At 56.9% G+C, this 17572-nt stretch overlaps 1 protein-coding gene across 1 annotated transcript; it reads left to right on the forward strand.

Annotated features, from left to right (window-relative positions):
* The first annotated feature begins 881 nt into the window (after nt 1–881).
* RTN4RL2 (reticulon 4 receptor like 2) lies at nt 882–15955 on the forward strand. The gene is made up of 3 exons (XM_081240634.1): nt 882–1253; nt 7045–7526; nt 14598–15955. Exons 1-3 carry the CDS (start codon nt 1223–1225, stop codon nt 15345–15347), a joined length of 1263 nt encoding a protein of 420 aa, XP_081096760.1. The 5' UTR covers nt 882–1222; the 3' UTR covers nt 15348–15955.
* Nucleotides 15956–17572: the final 1617 nt, after the last annotated feature.

The following is a 17572-nucleotide window of genomic DNA, read 5'->3' on the forward strand; positions in this document are numbered from 1 at the left end:
GCCACGAGGGGCGCAAGGGGTCCGGAAGAGATCAGAATGCCCCCCTCTTTAAAAGGAAGCAGAAGAAGCTCCCGTGAAGCCAACGCTCTCCTCCCACCTTTGAGTCTTCTATCCCCCTCACGGGCGATGAGACACACGCGCACCCAAACTTGCACCCGCTTGCAGATGCGTTAAGGGGCATACACACAGCACGGTACACATACCCTGGCCACCCATCCCCGAGTTTGTTTGCGCCAAACTCTCACACGTTTCCCATCCGCGCAGACACGCGCGCTGGCTGACAGCGGCTCGCCCATTCGCACACTCACGACCCCCTGCTTCCCCCGGCCCGTGTAAAAGATAACGTGCAAGCACTCAGTCACACCTGCACAAGCGTCCTTGCGCGCGCGTGCACGCTCATATGCACTCGATCTCGCACCCACAAACTCTTGCATATACTATTCTTATAGTCGCACACACTCAGGGATTGGGGTCTGGGAACGAAAGGGAAAGTGGGATCTTGGAGCTCTTCCAGAGGAGAGGAACATTGGAGGCGTGGGCAAAGGTGCCTGGGGCCCGGCAAGGAGGAGGAGGTGACCCAAGAGCTCGGCTCCTCCCAGAAAGTTGGGAGGGGGGAACTGGGCAAGTCCACGGGGTTCCCTTACACTACCGCACACCCCCCCCCCCCAGGAAGGGATTTCTCTAGAAGCGTGGCGCCGCGAAGGCGATCGAACACAGTCCTCCGGATCCCCCAAGAAAGAGAGGGGGCCTGGATGGAGGGGGCTAGAAAGCCGCTCCCGCCTCCTAGTGGCCAGGAAAGGGTTAAGTCGGCAAGCTAGGAAGCGAGGGAGGAGCCAGCGAGTGCGTGAAGGAGGGGGGTGGTTAGGAAGAGCATCCTCGCTGTCCCCACTCTCCCTCGGCGAGCAGCCGGCGCGCACGGACCGACGGACTGACGGACACCGCGCGCTGCCTGCGCTGCTGGGGGGCGCGGGCACCGGGCGTCGACGGCCAGCTCGAGCCCCGTCCCGCCGCGCCCCACCCCGTCCCGTCGGGGCCGATGGCTCCTCCCGAGTTTCGCAGCCCAGGGGGCGCGGGGTAGAGCGCCGCGGCCCGGCCACACAGCCCGGGGACTCCCGGGCCCTCCCGGAGCCCCGCGGAGTCCCCGCCGTCCGTCTGGCCGGCTCAGGGAGCGAGCTGGAGCGCCCTCCCCCCCGCCGCCCCCTCCCCCGAGCGTCGAGACAAGATGCTGCCCGGGCTCAGGAGCCTGCTGCAAGGTAGGGAGACCCCAGCCTGCGGGAGGGCAGAGAGCATCCTACCGAGGCAAGCGGGGCGCCCCCTCCGCCAGGGCGCGAGGGTGGGGCAGTGGTGGGGGTGGGGGTAACCTGGGAGGAAAAATGCTGAGCCCCGGGCCCCGCCCCCGCCCCCAGAGCTGCCGGCAGGAGCCGCGCACCCGACTCGGAGCCTGCTGGGCAGTGCGGAGAACCCGTGACCGAGGGGGGACGCAGGGGGCAGGCGGACCGGCCCCGGGGGGTGGGGAGGGAGGCTCAGGTTCTGCTGTCCGGGCTCCACCTGCTCTGGGGGACGCTGAGGACTCCGGCCGGCTGGGGAAGCGCCGACTCAGCAACTTCTCGTGCCCCGTGCCTCAGCACTTTCCAGTCACCGGGGAGGACGAGGGATGAGGGTAGGGGGCTGTCCGGGAGGATCGGGGAGCGGAGGGAGATCCAAATGGCCCTCCGCGGTAGAACAGATGGAGGGCACTAGAAAAGGGATAGTTCCCCGAACTGAGTGACGGACAGACAAGGGTGTGCCAGAGACTGGGGGTGGGGTGGGGAAGGGGTAAGAAGGAAGGGGATAGGAAGGGGCCAAAGATGGAGAGAGCGGTCAGGGGAGGGCGATAGGAAGCGGGTGGGGGGTAGGAGGAGGAATAAAGGTTAGACGGGAAAAGCTTGGAGGGAAGTGAGACCCTGGTGAGGACAGAGGAAGAGGGAAAGAGAGGGGAGACCAGATTAGGGGAGGGGTGGGGAGAAGACCAGGGCCAGGGACCCAGAACCTGGCGATGGGAGAAATAGGAAAGAGAATGAGGGCTGGGACCCTAGGGATGGGGAAGGAACGGGGAGTGAGAAGATCAGAAAGCCAGAAACCAGAGGAGGATGGGGATGGTGGACAGAGATGGGGTGTCAGGAACAGGGGAAGACGATTGGGATGAGCTGTAGGGTTGGGGATGGGAAACCAGAGATAGGAGAGGGGCTGGGGGTGATCAGGATGGGGATGGGGGCTGGAAAGGGAGGAAAGGAGGAAGGGAGAGAAAGGGGAGAGGGAGAGAGAGAGAGACCAGGGGGGCGGCCTAAGGATGAGACAAAGGGACTTCTGGTAACCACTTCCACGTGGGAAGCCCTCCATTTCCAAAGCGCCTGCCTGTCACTTCTCTTCTCTCAGGGAGTGGCCAGTGGGCCAGACCCTGGGCTCTGAGCTCAGGGCCTTGGGGGTGGCTGTGAGGGGGAGAGGGGGAAGACATTCAAGTGGGGTGGCAGCCTCCGAGGGTGGGCACCCTGGCTGGCTCCGTGCTGCCATTTATATCTCTGGGCCCTGTCGTGGGATCCTGCCGCCGCCGCCACGGTGGCTGCTTATTTTGGGGTGTTACATTCTGGCAGAGTGAGAAGCTGGTTGCTGCAGCTCTAAACCTCCATCACCCGCGTCAGTGCCTCCCCAGGCCCCTGCGTCACTGGCATCATCACCACCTCCGTTCTGTTCCCCGGCTCCCACCTCCTCAAGCCCCTGCCACCTCAGCATCTGCCCGGCAGGCCCAGCCCTTTTGGGTGTGGAGCTGTTGCTTCTTGTCTGGGACCCTGTGCCCCTCCTTCAAAACCAGAGGCCTTGACTCCCTTTCCAGGGAGTACTTTTCCTGGGGCCACTCTGCCCTGAGGGTTGGCACCCTGTTTCCTGCCTCTACACTGGGTCCATCTGCTTCCTTCTCAAGTTTCTTCTTTCACAGGGATCTCTGGACTTAATGGTGGCTCCTGGGCTGAGAACTCTGTTTGTGAGCCTTGGTGCTCCAGGATGATAGCCCAGAGTCCTTGACAGTGGGCCCTCAGTGAGTGGATACTTTTTGGCTCTGGGCACCTCAGTCTTCTGGGATCAATACCATGTTCTGGCCTCTCTCCATTCCCTCCCCTGGTCAGTTCTGGCCACATCTTCTGGACACTGCTCATCTCTTCCTGACTCCCAGGTGGGCCGTCCCCTAGAACAACCACAGCCTGGAGCCCAGGAGGGGAAAGTTGGAGAGAACCTGGGTCCTTTACCTTGCCTTGACCCTGAATAGCCACACAGAGCCGGTGTCATTGCTGGCCCAGCCCTGTGCACCTGGGTGCAATTTCTGTGCTCCCTTTACCCCACCCTGAGTGCCGTAACGCTCACACTCAGGGGTGGTGTCTGTGGATGATGTGGGGTCTCCCAAAGAAAGGTCAGAGAGTCCCTTTTAACATGGACTTGTCCAATCTGGGTTCCACCTGTACTAGCTGCATGACCTGAGGCAACTCATTTCATGTTTGTGAGCCTCCCTCCCCTCATCTGCAAATTGGGAGCCATAAGATTGATCTCACCGGGGCTATGTTATGTTGTGTTCTATGCATAAAGACATGTACAAATACAGTGGCTGGCACACAGTAGGTGTTTAATAACAGATGGTTTCTGCCCATCCTTGCTCTGTGCTCCCCTGCAACTCTAGCCATCACCTGCTGACTTGAGAAAAAAAAAGAGGATGGATGGACTGAGCAGAGAGGGTGGGGAGGCTGTTAGAATCGGCCCAGATAGTAGTAGGGGCATAAAATGAAGCCTTCGAGAAAGATAACCGAAGGCAGATTGACAGAGATTCGGTCAGGGCCTGGGCTGCCCCCTCAGAAATGAACTCTTCCCCTCTCCAGTCCTCAGCGGTGTGGCCTGTGAAATAAGGGGTTTGCACTTGATGGCCGATGAGGTGTCCCCCACCTTCCTGCTCTGACACTCTGTGTGCCTCTTGCCCCCGTCTTTGCCAGGGATTCACAAAATGGGGGCCAGGAGTGGAACTGTGGTCCTTGGGGAGAGAGGGAAGCCCCGGGCCTGGAGGGAAGGAGTGATGGTGAAGAGCTGGGAGAAGCAGGGGGTGGGGAGGCGATGGTGCTGGGAAGGGAAAGGGCACACGCTGGGCAGGGGCTGAGGGCGGAGGCGGGAGAGAAAGGCTCGGTGAGCCGGGCCCACTGCCTCTGCCCAGGAGCACTCCAGCCAGGCCTGGGGGCAGAGCACTCTAGAGCCCCACCTGCCCCTCCTCCTCGCTTGCTTCCAGTGAGAGCCGCAGCCTGAATTATGGATGAGGCTCCTTGGGTTACAGCTGCTTTGCACGGCAGCAGCGAGGACCAGAAATGGCAACAGAGTCACTGTTACGCCACAGCTGTCACGGAGGGGCCCCCTGCTCAGGGCCCCCCCTCAAAGAGCCCGCAGGGAGCACCATCTTGGCCTTGGGGAGGTGGGCCATGATGGGGGGAGACATGAGGGCAAGAGGGAGGGGATGTGGGGAAGTGAGAGAGAAGCCCTCGAATGAGGGCAAGCGGGGGGCCAGGGAATTGTGGGCTAGAGGAATGAGTGGGGCCCCTGCCAGCCCCTGCTGAGCTCGGCCTCCAGGCTGGAAGAGACCCTGGTGCCAGGGGACTGGCTCCCGACTCTGGAGCACTCTGGGATCACGTGTCCTTCCCTCTGTCTCTCCTGGGTTAACAGTTGGCCCTAGAGGCTGAGGAAAGAGCTCCATAATCCTTGGAGGGCTGGCGGCCTTCTGAATGAACACCCTGTGAGCCTGTGGATAAGGGGTGGGATTAAGGGATCAGAGAGGGATTTGGCTTTCTCTGGTGTCAAGTCCTTGGGGAAGCGAGCTCAGAGGGTGACTCCACCAGGAAGGGAAGTGCTCTGGCCGGTCATCAGGAGACTCCTTTCTAGTCCTTGCCCTGCCAATCACGTTGCTGTGTGACCTTGGGCAAGTCACTTTCCCTCTCTGAGCCCCAGCCATCACTTCAATAGAACCAGAGCTTGAACCAGGTGAACCTGGAGGATTTTCCACCTCCAAGATCTCCTGTTCTAAGCCTCAAACCTCAGCCCTCCTGAAACCCACCCAGGGCTCCCTAACGGGCTCCCGCACCCCGCCCCTGCCTGGTTGGGTTGAGGGGTGAGAGACATGCTCTTCCACCCAATGTGGAAAAACTCGGGAGGAGAAAGTAATCGTGAAACGTCGCACGGGGGAGGGGTGAGAAGGGCCGAGAAACGCGGAGGTGGTGTGAACGAAGGGAACAGCAGCCGCTGTGTCACCGAGTATTACATCACACCCAGCCTACACACGCACGGGGCCCGGCACTCACACACACGCGGAGGACCACCGGCACACGCTTGCGCGCAGCGGCGCGGGGAGGAGCCGGGACGCTCGCTGTGGGCCGGGTGGCGTGGCGCCGGGGTCCCCACCCTGCGCCTTTGCGCTCCTCCGCGGGAGGAGGCACAGCCCAGCTTCCGTGATGTCCGCGCCACACGCGGGGCCTGTCGGTGCCATGTGCCCACCCCGGGCTCAGCAGCACTTCGTGTAGAGGGCACCCGGCTCCCACGCGCATTCACACACAGCAACCTCTGACACCAGGCGTCAGTGAAAGTCACGGACCCCTCAGGCTCCACCCTGAGGACCCAGGATCTCAGGTCCTTGGGTCCAAGGGCAAAGGTCTTCCTCTGCCTTCACAGGCGGTAGCACACTGTTTGGAGCAGAAGGTGCTCATTCCACGTGTGCCCAGAGAATGACTGCCTGGCTTCTGGAGTGCAAAACCTGCCAGATGAAAATCCCGAGACTCATCCGGAAGTCATGATAAAGGGTAGAGGTCAAGCTAGTTCCAGCCCAGAACTTGCATCAGCTGCCGTGAGGGTCAGAAGGCCAGGGGACAGGGATGGATGAGGGGCCCCAGAGCCCCTGCTATAGCTCAGGGATACGGAGGCCTAGACACGACTCTTTAGCCCCCAGGCCCTTGGGCCTCCCTGAGCCTGCCTCTCCATCTATATCATAACAAGGCTGGATCATAGCCAACCTTCAAAAGTTACTTTGAAAAACGATTATAATTATTTTTTGGCCGCACCAAGTAGGATCATAGTTCCCCAGGGATCAAACCAGTGCCCCCATGTGGCGGAAGCGCAGAGTCTTAACCACTGGACCGCCAAGGAAGTCCTGAAAAAGAATTTTGAAGTGACTTTGAATGAGAAAAGCCTGGGGTGTAAAATGCAGATTCCTGAGCTATTCCCCCAGGGATGCTGATTCTGCACAGGCAGGGCCCAGGAAGCAGCATTCTTTCCAGGACCCTCTGATGATTCTGCTGCAGGTGGCTGGAGACCCCCTGTCCCTTGGTTCCTAAGACCCCTTCCAGTGTGGAGAGATGAGGGAGGAGGGCTGTGGTCACCAGTGGGCCAGCAAGACCAGACCCCAGAGGTAGCCGGAGGGCCATTTTCCATGGGCCTTAGGTTCACAGAGGGTCTCAATTTAATACCACCTGTTCTCAAATGGAGTCAATTTTGCTCCCCAGGTGATACCTGGCGACGTCTGGAGACGTTTCGGTCATCATAGGTTATCATAACGGCAGGGGGAGGGGTGTTACACCTCTAATGGGTAGAGGACAGGGATGCTGCTAAACACCCTATATAGGACATCGTTGTATAGGACTGCCTCCAACAAAGCACTGTCCAGCCCAAGTCTCAAGACCAAAGTCATGGTCAAACCTACCATAGTGAAAACAGGAATGAAAGTAGACAATCACTCATCAAACAACTTTCAACCTATCACAGTGCTTCCTACAATGTCCTCTTGGCATTTCTTTATTCTTTAATATACCAGGAGCCTCCAAAAGCGGAAGTGGCCAGGGCCTCTCGCGACTCTGAGGTTGCACCCAGAACCCCCCACCCAAGCTAGAAACGCAAGGCTCTCAGCAAGGGTCGCCTTAGGGGTGGGTGGGCGGGGCCCCTGGCTGGCACTCCCACGCTCGCAGCCCGCCCAGAGAGATCTCCGCGCCCTCCCCTCAGGTCCCGCCCCGGCCTGCCTCCTGCTGATGCTCCTGGCCCTGCCCCCAGCTGCCCCCAGCTGCCCCATGCTCTGTACCTGCTACTCGTCCCCGCCCACCGTGAGCTGCCAGGCCAACAACTTCTCGTCGGTGCCGCTGTCCCTGCCGCCCAGCACGCAGCGCCTGTTCCTGCAGAACAACCTCATCCGCACGCTGCGGCCTGGCACCTTCGGGCCTAACCTGCTCACTCTGTGGCTCTTCTCCAACAACCTCTCCGCCATCTATCCGGGCACCTTCCGCCACCTGCAGGCGCTCGAGGAGCTGGACCTCGGCGACAACCGGCACCTGCGCTCTCTGGAGCCCGACACCTTCCAGGGCCTGGAGCGGCTGCAGTCGCTGCATCTGTACCGCTGTCAGCTCAGCAGCCTGCCGGGCAACATCTTCCGCGGCCTGGTCAGCCTGCAGTACCTCTACCTCCAGGAAAACAGCCTGCTCCACCTACAGGTGAGCCGGCCCTAGCCCGGCGCGCGCGCACGCGCACGCGCGCGCACACAGCCCTCTCCTGCTTCCCTCTCTCCCTGGGGCCTCTCGGCCCCTCTGTCGCTGCTCACCCTCCCCGCCTCTGTCTCAGCACCTCTATTTCTCTGTCCCTTTCCTAGGTTTCTGTCCCTCCCCCTTTCTCCAGGGGCTTTTCTTTATTTTGTCTCCTCTATCTTTCTCTGTACCCTCTGACTGCCTCTGCCTGTCTGTCCGTCTCTCCTTTTCTGTCCCTGTCTCTCTCGCTCACTAACTTGCCTCCCCCATCTGTCTCCCTCTGCCTCTTCTGTCTGTCTCCCTTCACACGCCCACTCCACACACACACCCCCATGTCTGTCTGGGTGTGTGTGTCTTTCTGTGATCTCTCCTTTCCCCCTAGTTTGCCTTTAGGGGACTCTGCCTTTCCCCAGGCACCCCAGCCCAAAGGGCTTCGTGGCGGCTTTTCTCGCCCACCCCCATGCCCTCCCACAACACGGGGAGGTGGGCAAGAGGGCAGAGCCACTGCAACTGGTATCCCATAGGAGGTTCCACCTCACTGGGTCATGGGACAAGGGGAAACCCTACCCTTTCTAGATTCCGTCCCCCAAACCTATCCCCCAAATCTGTTGTCTCAGTGCAACGGGTGAAGGAAAAAAAGGGTAAAGAGCTGTTAAGCAGCTGGAAAATGGATGCTCTGAAAACGGAAGGAATAACAGTCATTGCTATTTATTGTTATTATTATTGATCTAAATATTGTTTATTATTGTCGTTATGCTGACTGTTTGACAGTCAAATCCTCCCATTCTATTTCCCCAGGAAGCAATAACACACCCTCCAAGCCACTCTGGGAGAAAATTCTCCCTCGGCTACACAACCTCTGGATATCCAAACTCTCCCCTCTCCCCACACCAACCTGGAAGGCACTTCCTTCTCCCCATCCCAGGTTGAGGCCTAACTGGTGGATTTGATGCTGATAATTATAACAACAACAATAGCAATAATAATTTAACGTTTATTGAGCACTCAGAATGTGCTTGGTGCTGAGAAAAGGGCAGCGAACAAAACAGACGAAACTCCTGCCTTCGCAGAGAGCATTCTAGTGGCGGGAAGAGACAAGAAGTAAAATGTACAGTATGTTGGGAAAATATGTTGTGTGTTATTATTATTGCATAAGTAATGATAATAATAGCCCACTAGCACTTAGCAGGCACACTATGCATCAGGCGCTGTGCTAAGGACTTGACGGGTATCAACTCTGCCATTTACAAGTGTGTGGCATTTTTTAACCTCCCTGAGCCTCAGTTTTTCCATCTGTAAAATAGGGGTAGCCATAGCACCCATCTTCTAGGGATTTTATAAGTGTTAAGTGCATGAATAATTTGTAAAGCACTTGGAACAGCACTTGGCATACGGTGGGCACGCTATAAATGCTTGTTAAGATACTATTTTAAAAAGAGAAACAAGCCTCATTTAACACTGGTCTCAGTGAAATGGCCCATCTTGGACCCTATCCTGAAGATATGGGTCAACTTCAAGGATTATACTGAGACCATGGGTGGGTCCCAGAACACTCCCTCCTTTTTCTTCTTCCTGACTTTGCACTTCATGGTTTCCAAAGTGTGCTCAGTCACCTCATCTCATTTCTACAGCCCTGTCGGGAGATTGTTTATATTCCCTTACAGATGAGGAAGCTGAGACCAAGGGTCCCAAAGTCTCTTAAATCATTGTCCATGTGCCTGGGGGCTTAACGTGTCCTCAGTATCACGTCAAACCTCACAACAGGCTGGCAGTAGGGATGGTTAGGGGCAGTAGGGACAAAAAATGAAGTTTCTGAGGCCACACAACCAGGAAGAGCTGGTGGCACTTCAGGCTTCGTAGTCTGATGACACTTCAGGCCATTTTTGTCCTTCAGAACTCTCCACTGGGAGCCGACCAGGTGCAGGGGGAATGGTACTCAGAAGGACAGCAGAGCAGGCTCATTTTTGAAAGCACATGCTTTGTTTTGTTTTGGTTTTGGCTGCACTGCGCAGCATGTGGGATCTTAGTTCCCTGACCAGGAATCAAACCCATGCCCCCTGCAATGGAGCGCGGAGTCTTAACCTCTACACCACCAGGGAAGTCCGTGAAAGCACATGCTTTGGAGTCTGCCACACCTAAGTTCAAATCCTGGCTCCTATACGACTTTGGACAAATCACTCTCTCCATGGCCATTTCCTCATCTGTAAAATGGCAATCATGATAGTAATTAACAATAATACTTACCTAAGACGTTTTGTAAGGATTAAAATTTAGCACAGGAGAGTCCGCCTGCCGATGCAGGGGACATGGGTTTGTGCCCCGGTCCAGGAAGATCCCACATGCCGCGGAGCGGCTGGGCCCGTGAGCCATGGCTGCTGAGCCTGCGCGTCCGGAGCCTGTGCTCCGCAACGGGGAGAGGCCACGACAGTGAGAGGCCCGCGTACCGCAAATAAAAAAAAAAAAAAGAAAAAAAAAAATTTAGCACGGCCACATCAATATATGGGCGCTGTCATTATTATTGTTAATTATTACTAGTAGTGCAACAACCACTACTACTGAGATCCTGACCTCCTTATCAACATATATTAGTTGTTCAGATTAGGAATCTGGGGTCAGCAGGCCTGAGTTTGAATCCCTGCTCTGCTATATTCTGACTTATTTAACTTTAGACAAGTTGCTGCCCCCTCTGAACCTCAGTTTTCTTATCTTTAAGATGGGAATAATAAAAATAATACCTTCCATAAAGAATGGCTGTAAAGAGTAAATGAGTTCGTATATATAAATCACATAGTTAAGTGCTGAATAAATTTTGTCGTCATGACCTGATCCTCCATCACAAATGGCAGCCAGGGCCTGGGGTCAGGAAAGACCTGGGCAAGGTCAGTGGACACTCACCTTGAGTGGACACTGGGGTCTTCTGAAATGGGAAGTGTTGGTTCTGCACACCCCTGGCATGAATGGTAGGGGGCATCATGGGAAGGAAACATCTTCACACCTGGCCCTATACAGAAGAGAAAGAAAGAGACAGCCTCTGCCTGTGAACTGCCTGGAGAAACTAGGCTGGGAGATGCCACAGGCAGGTGCGGAAGCATGCGGGCTGGGCTGAGATCCGCAGAGTGCAGGTGTGACCCAGGACGCCACCGGGCCTGCCCCGAGAGGGGAGATCTGGAGGAGGCAAGAGGACCACAGCTTTTCAGGATAAGGAAGGTAGAAGTGGGAATGGGGTAGAGTGGAGGTTCTCACAGACTGTCTGCTGTAGGCCAGGCACTGTGCCAGGTGCGTTCATCACAGATTCTTACTGAGCAACTACTATATGCCAGGCAGTGTTCTGGGTGCCAGGGATTCAGAAGTGAACAAAAACTGTGTCCCTGCTCTCCTGGAGCGTATTTCCTACTGGAGTGGAACCAGATGATAGAGGCACCTGTCTCTCTTCTAATTGTGAGAGCAGGCTGCATGGCGTAAAAGAGCAGTCTTTACATTCAGGCAGATCTGATTTGCTCTGTGGCTTTGGGCAAGTTACTTAACTACTCTAAGCCTCAGTAGACCCATCTGTGAAATGGAAAAAATGACCTGTAACTCAGGGGTTCGTTGTGAGGATTAAAGGAGATGCTACTTGAAAGGGGTTTAGTGTGACCAGTCCAGAGTAAGCATCATTTCCCCCATTCAATGGCTGAGGACACTGAGGCTCAGAGAAGTTAAGGCACCCATCCAAGGTCACCCAACTCGTAAAGGGCACAGCCTAGAATGAGCCCAGGTCTGTCTGACTCCAAAGTGCAACTGTTCAGAGCTCTGTCTCCAGAGTTCACGTCTGCCTTCCACTACATATCAGCTCTTGAACTCTAGGCCAGTCACTTGCCTTCTCCGAGCCTCCCTCTCCTAACCTCTGAAAGGGGGAGAATAATACTATCTGCTTCACAGGACTTCCCTGGCGGTCCAGTGGTTAAGACTCCGCGCTCCCAATGCAGGGGGCATGGGTTCGATCCCTGGTCAGGGACTAAGATCCCACACGCCACATGGCGCAGCCAAAAAAAAAACATTATCTGCTTCATGGGGCTGTGATGATTCGCTTACTACATGGGATCTGTGTAGCACAGAGCCTGGCACACGGTAAGCGCTCTGTTAGTCAGCTGCTGACGCAAACGATGGCGATGATACCCAGCCTAGATCGGTGAGCATTGTGAGTGGGGTGCCTGGCGCGGAGCAGACACTCAGTACAGCTTTCTTGAATGAATGACGTACATTCCAGGACTCACTCGCTCATTAATATCAGATGAGGATGGATCTTAATGATCAACGATCTCAAGTCCCTTGTTTCACAGATGAAAAAAAACTGACGCTCAGAGAGGTGCCCGGAGCTGCCCAAGGTCACACAGCGCAGCAGCTGATTTGACCAGTGCCAGAGACTGGAGCTGGGAGGCTGGAGGGAGGCAAGGTTAAGAACAGGATGCTGTCCAGGGAAGGGGGCAGGGATGCTGCGTTGAGGTTCCAAATGGTTTCAGAGAGCTGTGAACTGGCCAGGGGGAGGTGAGGGAAATGTGGTTTTCAAAATGGACGAGGATGACTTTAACAGACACTCTCTGCCCAGAGGGAGGGCACGATAGGGAGTGTGGTGGGGGAGGGGGAGGGCTGTGAAGGTCAAGAGCTTCTTAATGCACAGAGAACCATTTTAGAGGAAGGACCGGATCTGAGAGCTGCAGCCTAGGAAGTGACAACAGGATTTGGCAACAGCTGTGGATGGGGGTTGGGGGAATGGACCCCCAGGCTGAGGCTCAGAGCAGGAGGGGCAGGACTTTTGCCAGGGGAAGGAGAAGGAGATTGGAATCAAGGAATCCTGTAGCCCAAAAACTGGGGCTGTAGGTCAGAGGTGCCTGAATTCCCTAGCACCCCTGAACTTCTGGTCTTCCCTTCCTGACTTCCGGAAGTCCCAGAGTGCCAATCACCTCTGTTCCCTCTATACCCCACCCCACCCCATAATTATCCTCTGACCAGGTATCTGTGGGCGTGTCCTACTCTTGCTAACACTCCATTAAAAAGAGAAACCCTAATTAGGTGTTTGAGTGGAAGGGATTCAACCCACTCCCTGGGGGGGCCAAGAAGAAAAGGACAAGGACACCAGGCCACGCTGGGCCAGGCTGAGGCCACGGACGTGCAGGGAGCCCTCCGCTGGAGACCTGAACTGGGCGTGGGGCCGTGGCAGCAGGAGGTGGAGAAAGCTGGTGTCACAGGCAGCCGAGAAGGTTGAGGGGGACGGATCTCAATGTGGCCAAGAGGAGGGTTCTTGGCAGGCTCAGTTCCTGTAGCAGAGAGGGCGGAAGCCAGATGGGAGGGGGCGAGAAAATGCAGGAGCACAGGAAGGCGGAGGCTGTGAGTGTGGGCTGGGAGTCAACGCCCTCCCCCCACCTGAGAGCCTGAGACCAGGCTCCTGGGTGAGGTGGGGGGATCATCTCCCCAGGCAGGGAAGGGTGGGAGAGGCACCGCCAGGAAACGGGAATCCAGGGTGAGCTGGCTTGAGCACAGAGGATGCCCCTGTCCCCAAGAACCAGACCCCCCTGGGTCTGCTGACCACAGTGATGTCCTCCACAAGAGGGGAGGACCTCAGTACTGGGGCTCTGGTCCCCTCTCTGGCAAGCCCTTCATCTCTCTGGGTCTCAGTGCTCTCCTCTGCAGAAACGCAGGCTAGGCTGGTGCACCCAGAAGCACTAATTCCCAAATCTGGTTGACCATCACCAATACCTTGGTGAACTGGTTAAAATGAAGGGCCAGCCCCCTGCTCTCTCCCCTCCATGGAGCATACCCGCTCCTCCACTCCCCTGAACCACAGTTCAAGGTCCTTCCAGCACTAATGTGGTCTGATTCAGAGACTCCCCAGCCTTGGGCAGGTGGGACAGCCCCTCTAAGGGGACAGTGATGCAGGGCATGGGGCAGCAGGCTTCCTTCCCCTCCCCTCCCGCCTCTGTGGGGTGGAGCTGATATAGTCCCCTTAATGTCCCAGCCCAGTAGCAGAACTCTGGGGTCCCAGGAAGCTCCTCTATTAGAGGAAAATGGATGGAACCTAATTCTAACTAAGACACTATTGTCATAATAACCACCATTTATTGATGGTGGTCTGTGTGCCCACCGGGTACGGCATCCTTACAGGATCTCATCTAACCCTCCCTCAGCCTGCTGAAAGAGTTGTTCTCTGAGTTACACACACTGAGGAAACAGGCTCAATGAGGCTAAATAACTTGCCCAAAGTAACGCAGCTGGGAAGAGGGCAAGCTGGATTTGAGCCAGGGTTCTGCTGACACCTGAGCCTGTGGGCTTCATCACTGGACCGAATCCCAATGTGCCAGGCCCTGTGCCCGGCACTTCACCCATCTGATATGTATGGGGATTGTCTTCTTTAATCCTCAAAACAAACCCAGGGGGAGGTACATTCACCTCCATTTTAAAGACTGGCTTGGCCAGATTGCTGGCTTGGCCAAGTTCACAATAATGGCTAACTCACAGAATGCCCACCACATGTATTAATACATGTTGTTTCATTTAATCTCCACATGTTACAGATGAAGAAACTGAGTCATAAGGATACTGAGTGACTTGCTCAAGTGTCAGTTAATACGGCCAGGATTTGAAAGTCAGGGAGTCTGAAAGTCAGCATACTTAGCCAAATCAGAGGTTCTCATTCTCCAAGCGTGGTCCTCCCACCAGCAGCATCAGTACCACCTGGGAACTTGTAAAGACGTGCAGAATCTCACCCCCCCGCCCCCCCCCCGCTCCAAGACCTGCTGAATCAGAAACCCTGCGGGCAGGGCTCAGGGATCTGCAGGGGATTCTGATGCACCCCCAAAGTTTTAAGAACTATATTGCGTTTCTCACATTAACCTCTAAATAGGTTAGAGGAGGCAGGATTAGAACCCAGGACTCTATGAATCAAAAGGTCAAACCCCTTCTGTTCTACCACAGTGCTCCCCTTCTTTCCCAGATTTCTTCGGTGCCTGTCTCAGAACCACTCACCACTCTTATTCTCTCCCCTCCGACCCCCCCCCGCCCCGCCAGGATGATCTGTTCGCGGACCTGGCCAACCTGAGCCACCTCTTCCTCCACGGGAACCGCCTGCGGCTGCTAACGGAGCACGTGTTCCGCGGCCTGGGCAGTCTGGACCGGCTGCTGCTGCACGGGAACCGGCTGCAGGGCGTGCACCGCGCGGCCTTCCGTGGCCTCAGCCGCCTCACCATCCTCTACCTGTTCAACAACAGCCTGGCCTCGCTGCCGGGTGAGGCGCTCGCCGACCTGCCGGCGCTGGAGTTCCTGCGGCTCAACGCCAACCCTTGGGCGTGCGACTGCCGCGCGCGGCCACTCTGGGCCTGGTTCCAGCGCGCGCGCGTGTCCAGCTCCGACGTGACGTGCGCCACGCCCCCGGAGCGCCAGGGCCGCGACCTGCGCGCCCTCAGCGAGGCCGACTTCCAGGCCTGCCCGCCCGCCGTGCCCACGCGGCCCGGCAGCCGCGCCCGCGGCAACAGCTCGTCCAACCACCTGTACGGGGTGGCCGAGGCCGGGGCGCCCCCCGCCGACCCCTCCACCCTCTACCGAGACCTGCCAGCCGAAGACCCGCGGGGGCGCCAGGGCGGGGACGCACCCACCGAGGACGACTACTGGGGGAGCTACGGGGACGAGGACCAGCGGGGCGAGCAGACGTGCCCCGGCGCTGCCTGCCAGGCGACCCCGGACTCCCGCGGCCCCGCGCTCTCGGCCGGGCTCCCCACCCCTCTGCTTTGCGTCTTGCTCCTGGTCCCCCACCACCTCTGACTGCGGTGCTGAGACTGAAGAGGCCGGTGTGTCTTGCTCCCCCTCATCCCTCATCCCCCATCCCCCATCCCCAGCTGCGGCTCCGGCCCAGGCCCCGCCCTCTGGCCTTGAGGCCTTGCGGCCTTGCTGCCTTCTTTCCCCTCCCAGCTCCTCTCTTCCCCTGGGACCAGGCCACCTCTCCCTGCTTCTCAGGCTGCTGGCTTATGGCAGCCCCAGGAGGACACATCTGGTGGCTCAGCCCTGTTCTCCCCAACTCTGGCCGTTAACCCGTTCCCATCCAAAGGCTGGGGTGGGCACCCCAGGCAGCCGCTGACCCCTTCTTCCAGTGCCCACAGTGGACTCGGCAGGGGCTTTGTCTGCAGAGCATCTTCCACCAGCAGAGCCTTTGGAAGCTCCCGGGAAGGGAGCCCTGCCCAGGAGCCCTTTGGAGGGATGCTTCAGTCGGGGCCAGGCCAACCCTAGGCCCCTGCTTATCCTAGCACCCCTCAACCTCCCGACACTGGAGAAATACTTTTCTCCTATGTCTACCTTGGACACTTTTTAGGGTGCCTGGAGAGAACTTTCCTCTCCACCATGGCCCCTGTGTGGTGAAGATCAACAGAAGTTGTTTGGGAAAAAAAAAAAATTTATTAAAAAATTCTATTATTTTATCTTCTGTAAGATTTGTTGGCTCAGGTCCTCAAAAGTGGGAGGAGGGCTTAGAACCATCAGGCTTTCAGGGCCAGGAGGGTTAGAAAAAGGGGAACCATTTCATGCTATCAAAGTGCTTCTTGCTGTTTTCCCATGACAAGAAGCTGAAGCCTCAGGAACAGAGTTGTGACCCTGGAGTCCCAGGCAGGACAGGTGAAATCTGAGAGCCAGGAGTGGGTGCTAATGGCACCTCACCTCCTCATTTGTCCAGGAGAAGGAGCTACAGACGACCCTGAGTTGTCTATGCCTGAGGACCTAAGCCTGGGGAAGGCCTCCAGCCTGGCTAACCGTTCTCTCTGAGGCTCTGTTCCTTCAGGAAGGGAGAGCAGTTCCCCCTTTCCCCTGCAAGGAGGAGTAACATGGTCACAGCCATGGTCACAGCCAGCCCAAACATGACTTTGGATAAATCTGAAAAAGGCACCTCTTCCTCAGGGGAACCCAGCCCCATATCACAGCAAACACTAGCAAACAGAGCATAAGGCTGGATTTCAGCTCACACTTGCCCCCTCAGCTGATTGCCCTTGTGCAGTGTACAGCCTGCACAGCTGTACACAGCAACCTTGTAGACAAATGGTCTCTTTCCCTTGGCTCCTGTGAGGTAGACGTCATCAGGGAGGAATCAGGTCAGAGAAACAGTTCTCCAAGCAGGTTAGAGGAGAAATCAAGGGGCTAGGGTGAGCAGAGGGACAAGAATCACAAGCTGGGGTGTCTTGCTGGCTTGAGGTGTGATCAGAAGCTTCATCTTTCCAGTGTGTGGAGGACAGGCTGGGGAAAGGGAAGAGCCCTGGCTAAGAAGGACTTGGTTGAGTCTCATCCAACAGAAGCAACTGGGGAGACATTTGATGGTTTAAATTTAGGGTTAAAAAAATCTAACTTGGGATCTGGGGGATGGAAAGAGAGGGTACCTGGGTGCCAGGGCTCAAGGATGCTGAGATTCTGTGGCCCTGGCCAGACAAGTCAGAAGGATAGTGGGGAGAGGAGGCAGAAACGGGACAGAGTGAACATCTAAGGCCTGAAGCCGGTGGACTTTGGATCAAGATGTGGGGTTGGGGTGGGGGGATAGTGCCCCCCAAGTCTGGGGTCTCGTGGGGGCCTGTGTCAGCCTGGCTTTGAGGAGACTAATGAGGGGGGCTAGGGGGCCAGCCAGGCAAGAGCTCTGAAGGAGGGATTGCTGGGGCCTGGGCAGGGGGAGGAGGGAAGATGCTGGGAACTCAGAAGCAGGCAGTCCAGGTCACAGAATTTTCGTTGTGAAATATTCATGGGCCTTTGGTCCAGATGCTATTTCAGAGCAGTGAAAGCAAGCGGAGTGTGTGAGCCTCAGGAAGAAGCCTACAGCAATGCCACTTTCCCCCTCCCCCGCCCAGACAGACCCACGGACGCCCATCACGTGCACACCCACACACACTAACACAGAGCGGAGCTAGAGAGCACGTGCAGGCATGCCAACACCCACGGGTCCCACACACAGAGGGATGCACCCCCAAATACCGACATGCATGTGCAGCTGCTCACATGGGTCCCCGCCCATGACATGT

The sequence above is a fragment of the Mesoplodon bidens genome (genome assembly GCF_964165515.1).
Source record: "Mesoplodon bidens genome assembly, chromosome: 7".
NCBI classification, from domain to species: domain Eukaryota; kingdom Metazoa; phylum Chordata; class Mammalia; order Artiodactyla; family Ziphiidae; genus Mesoplodon; species Mesoplodon bidens.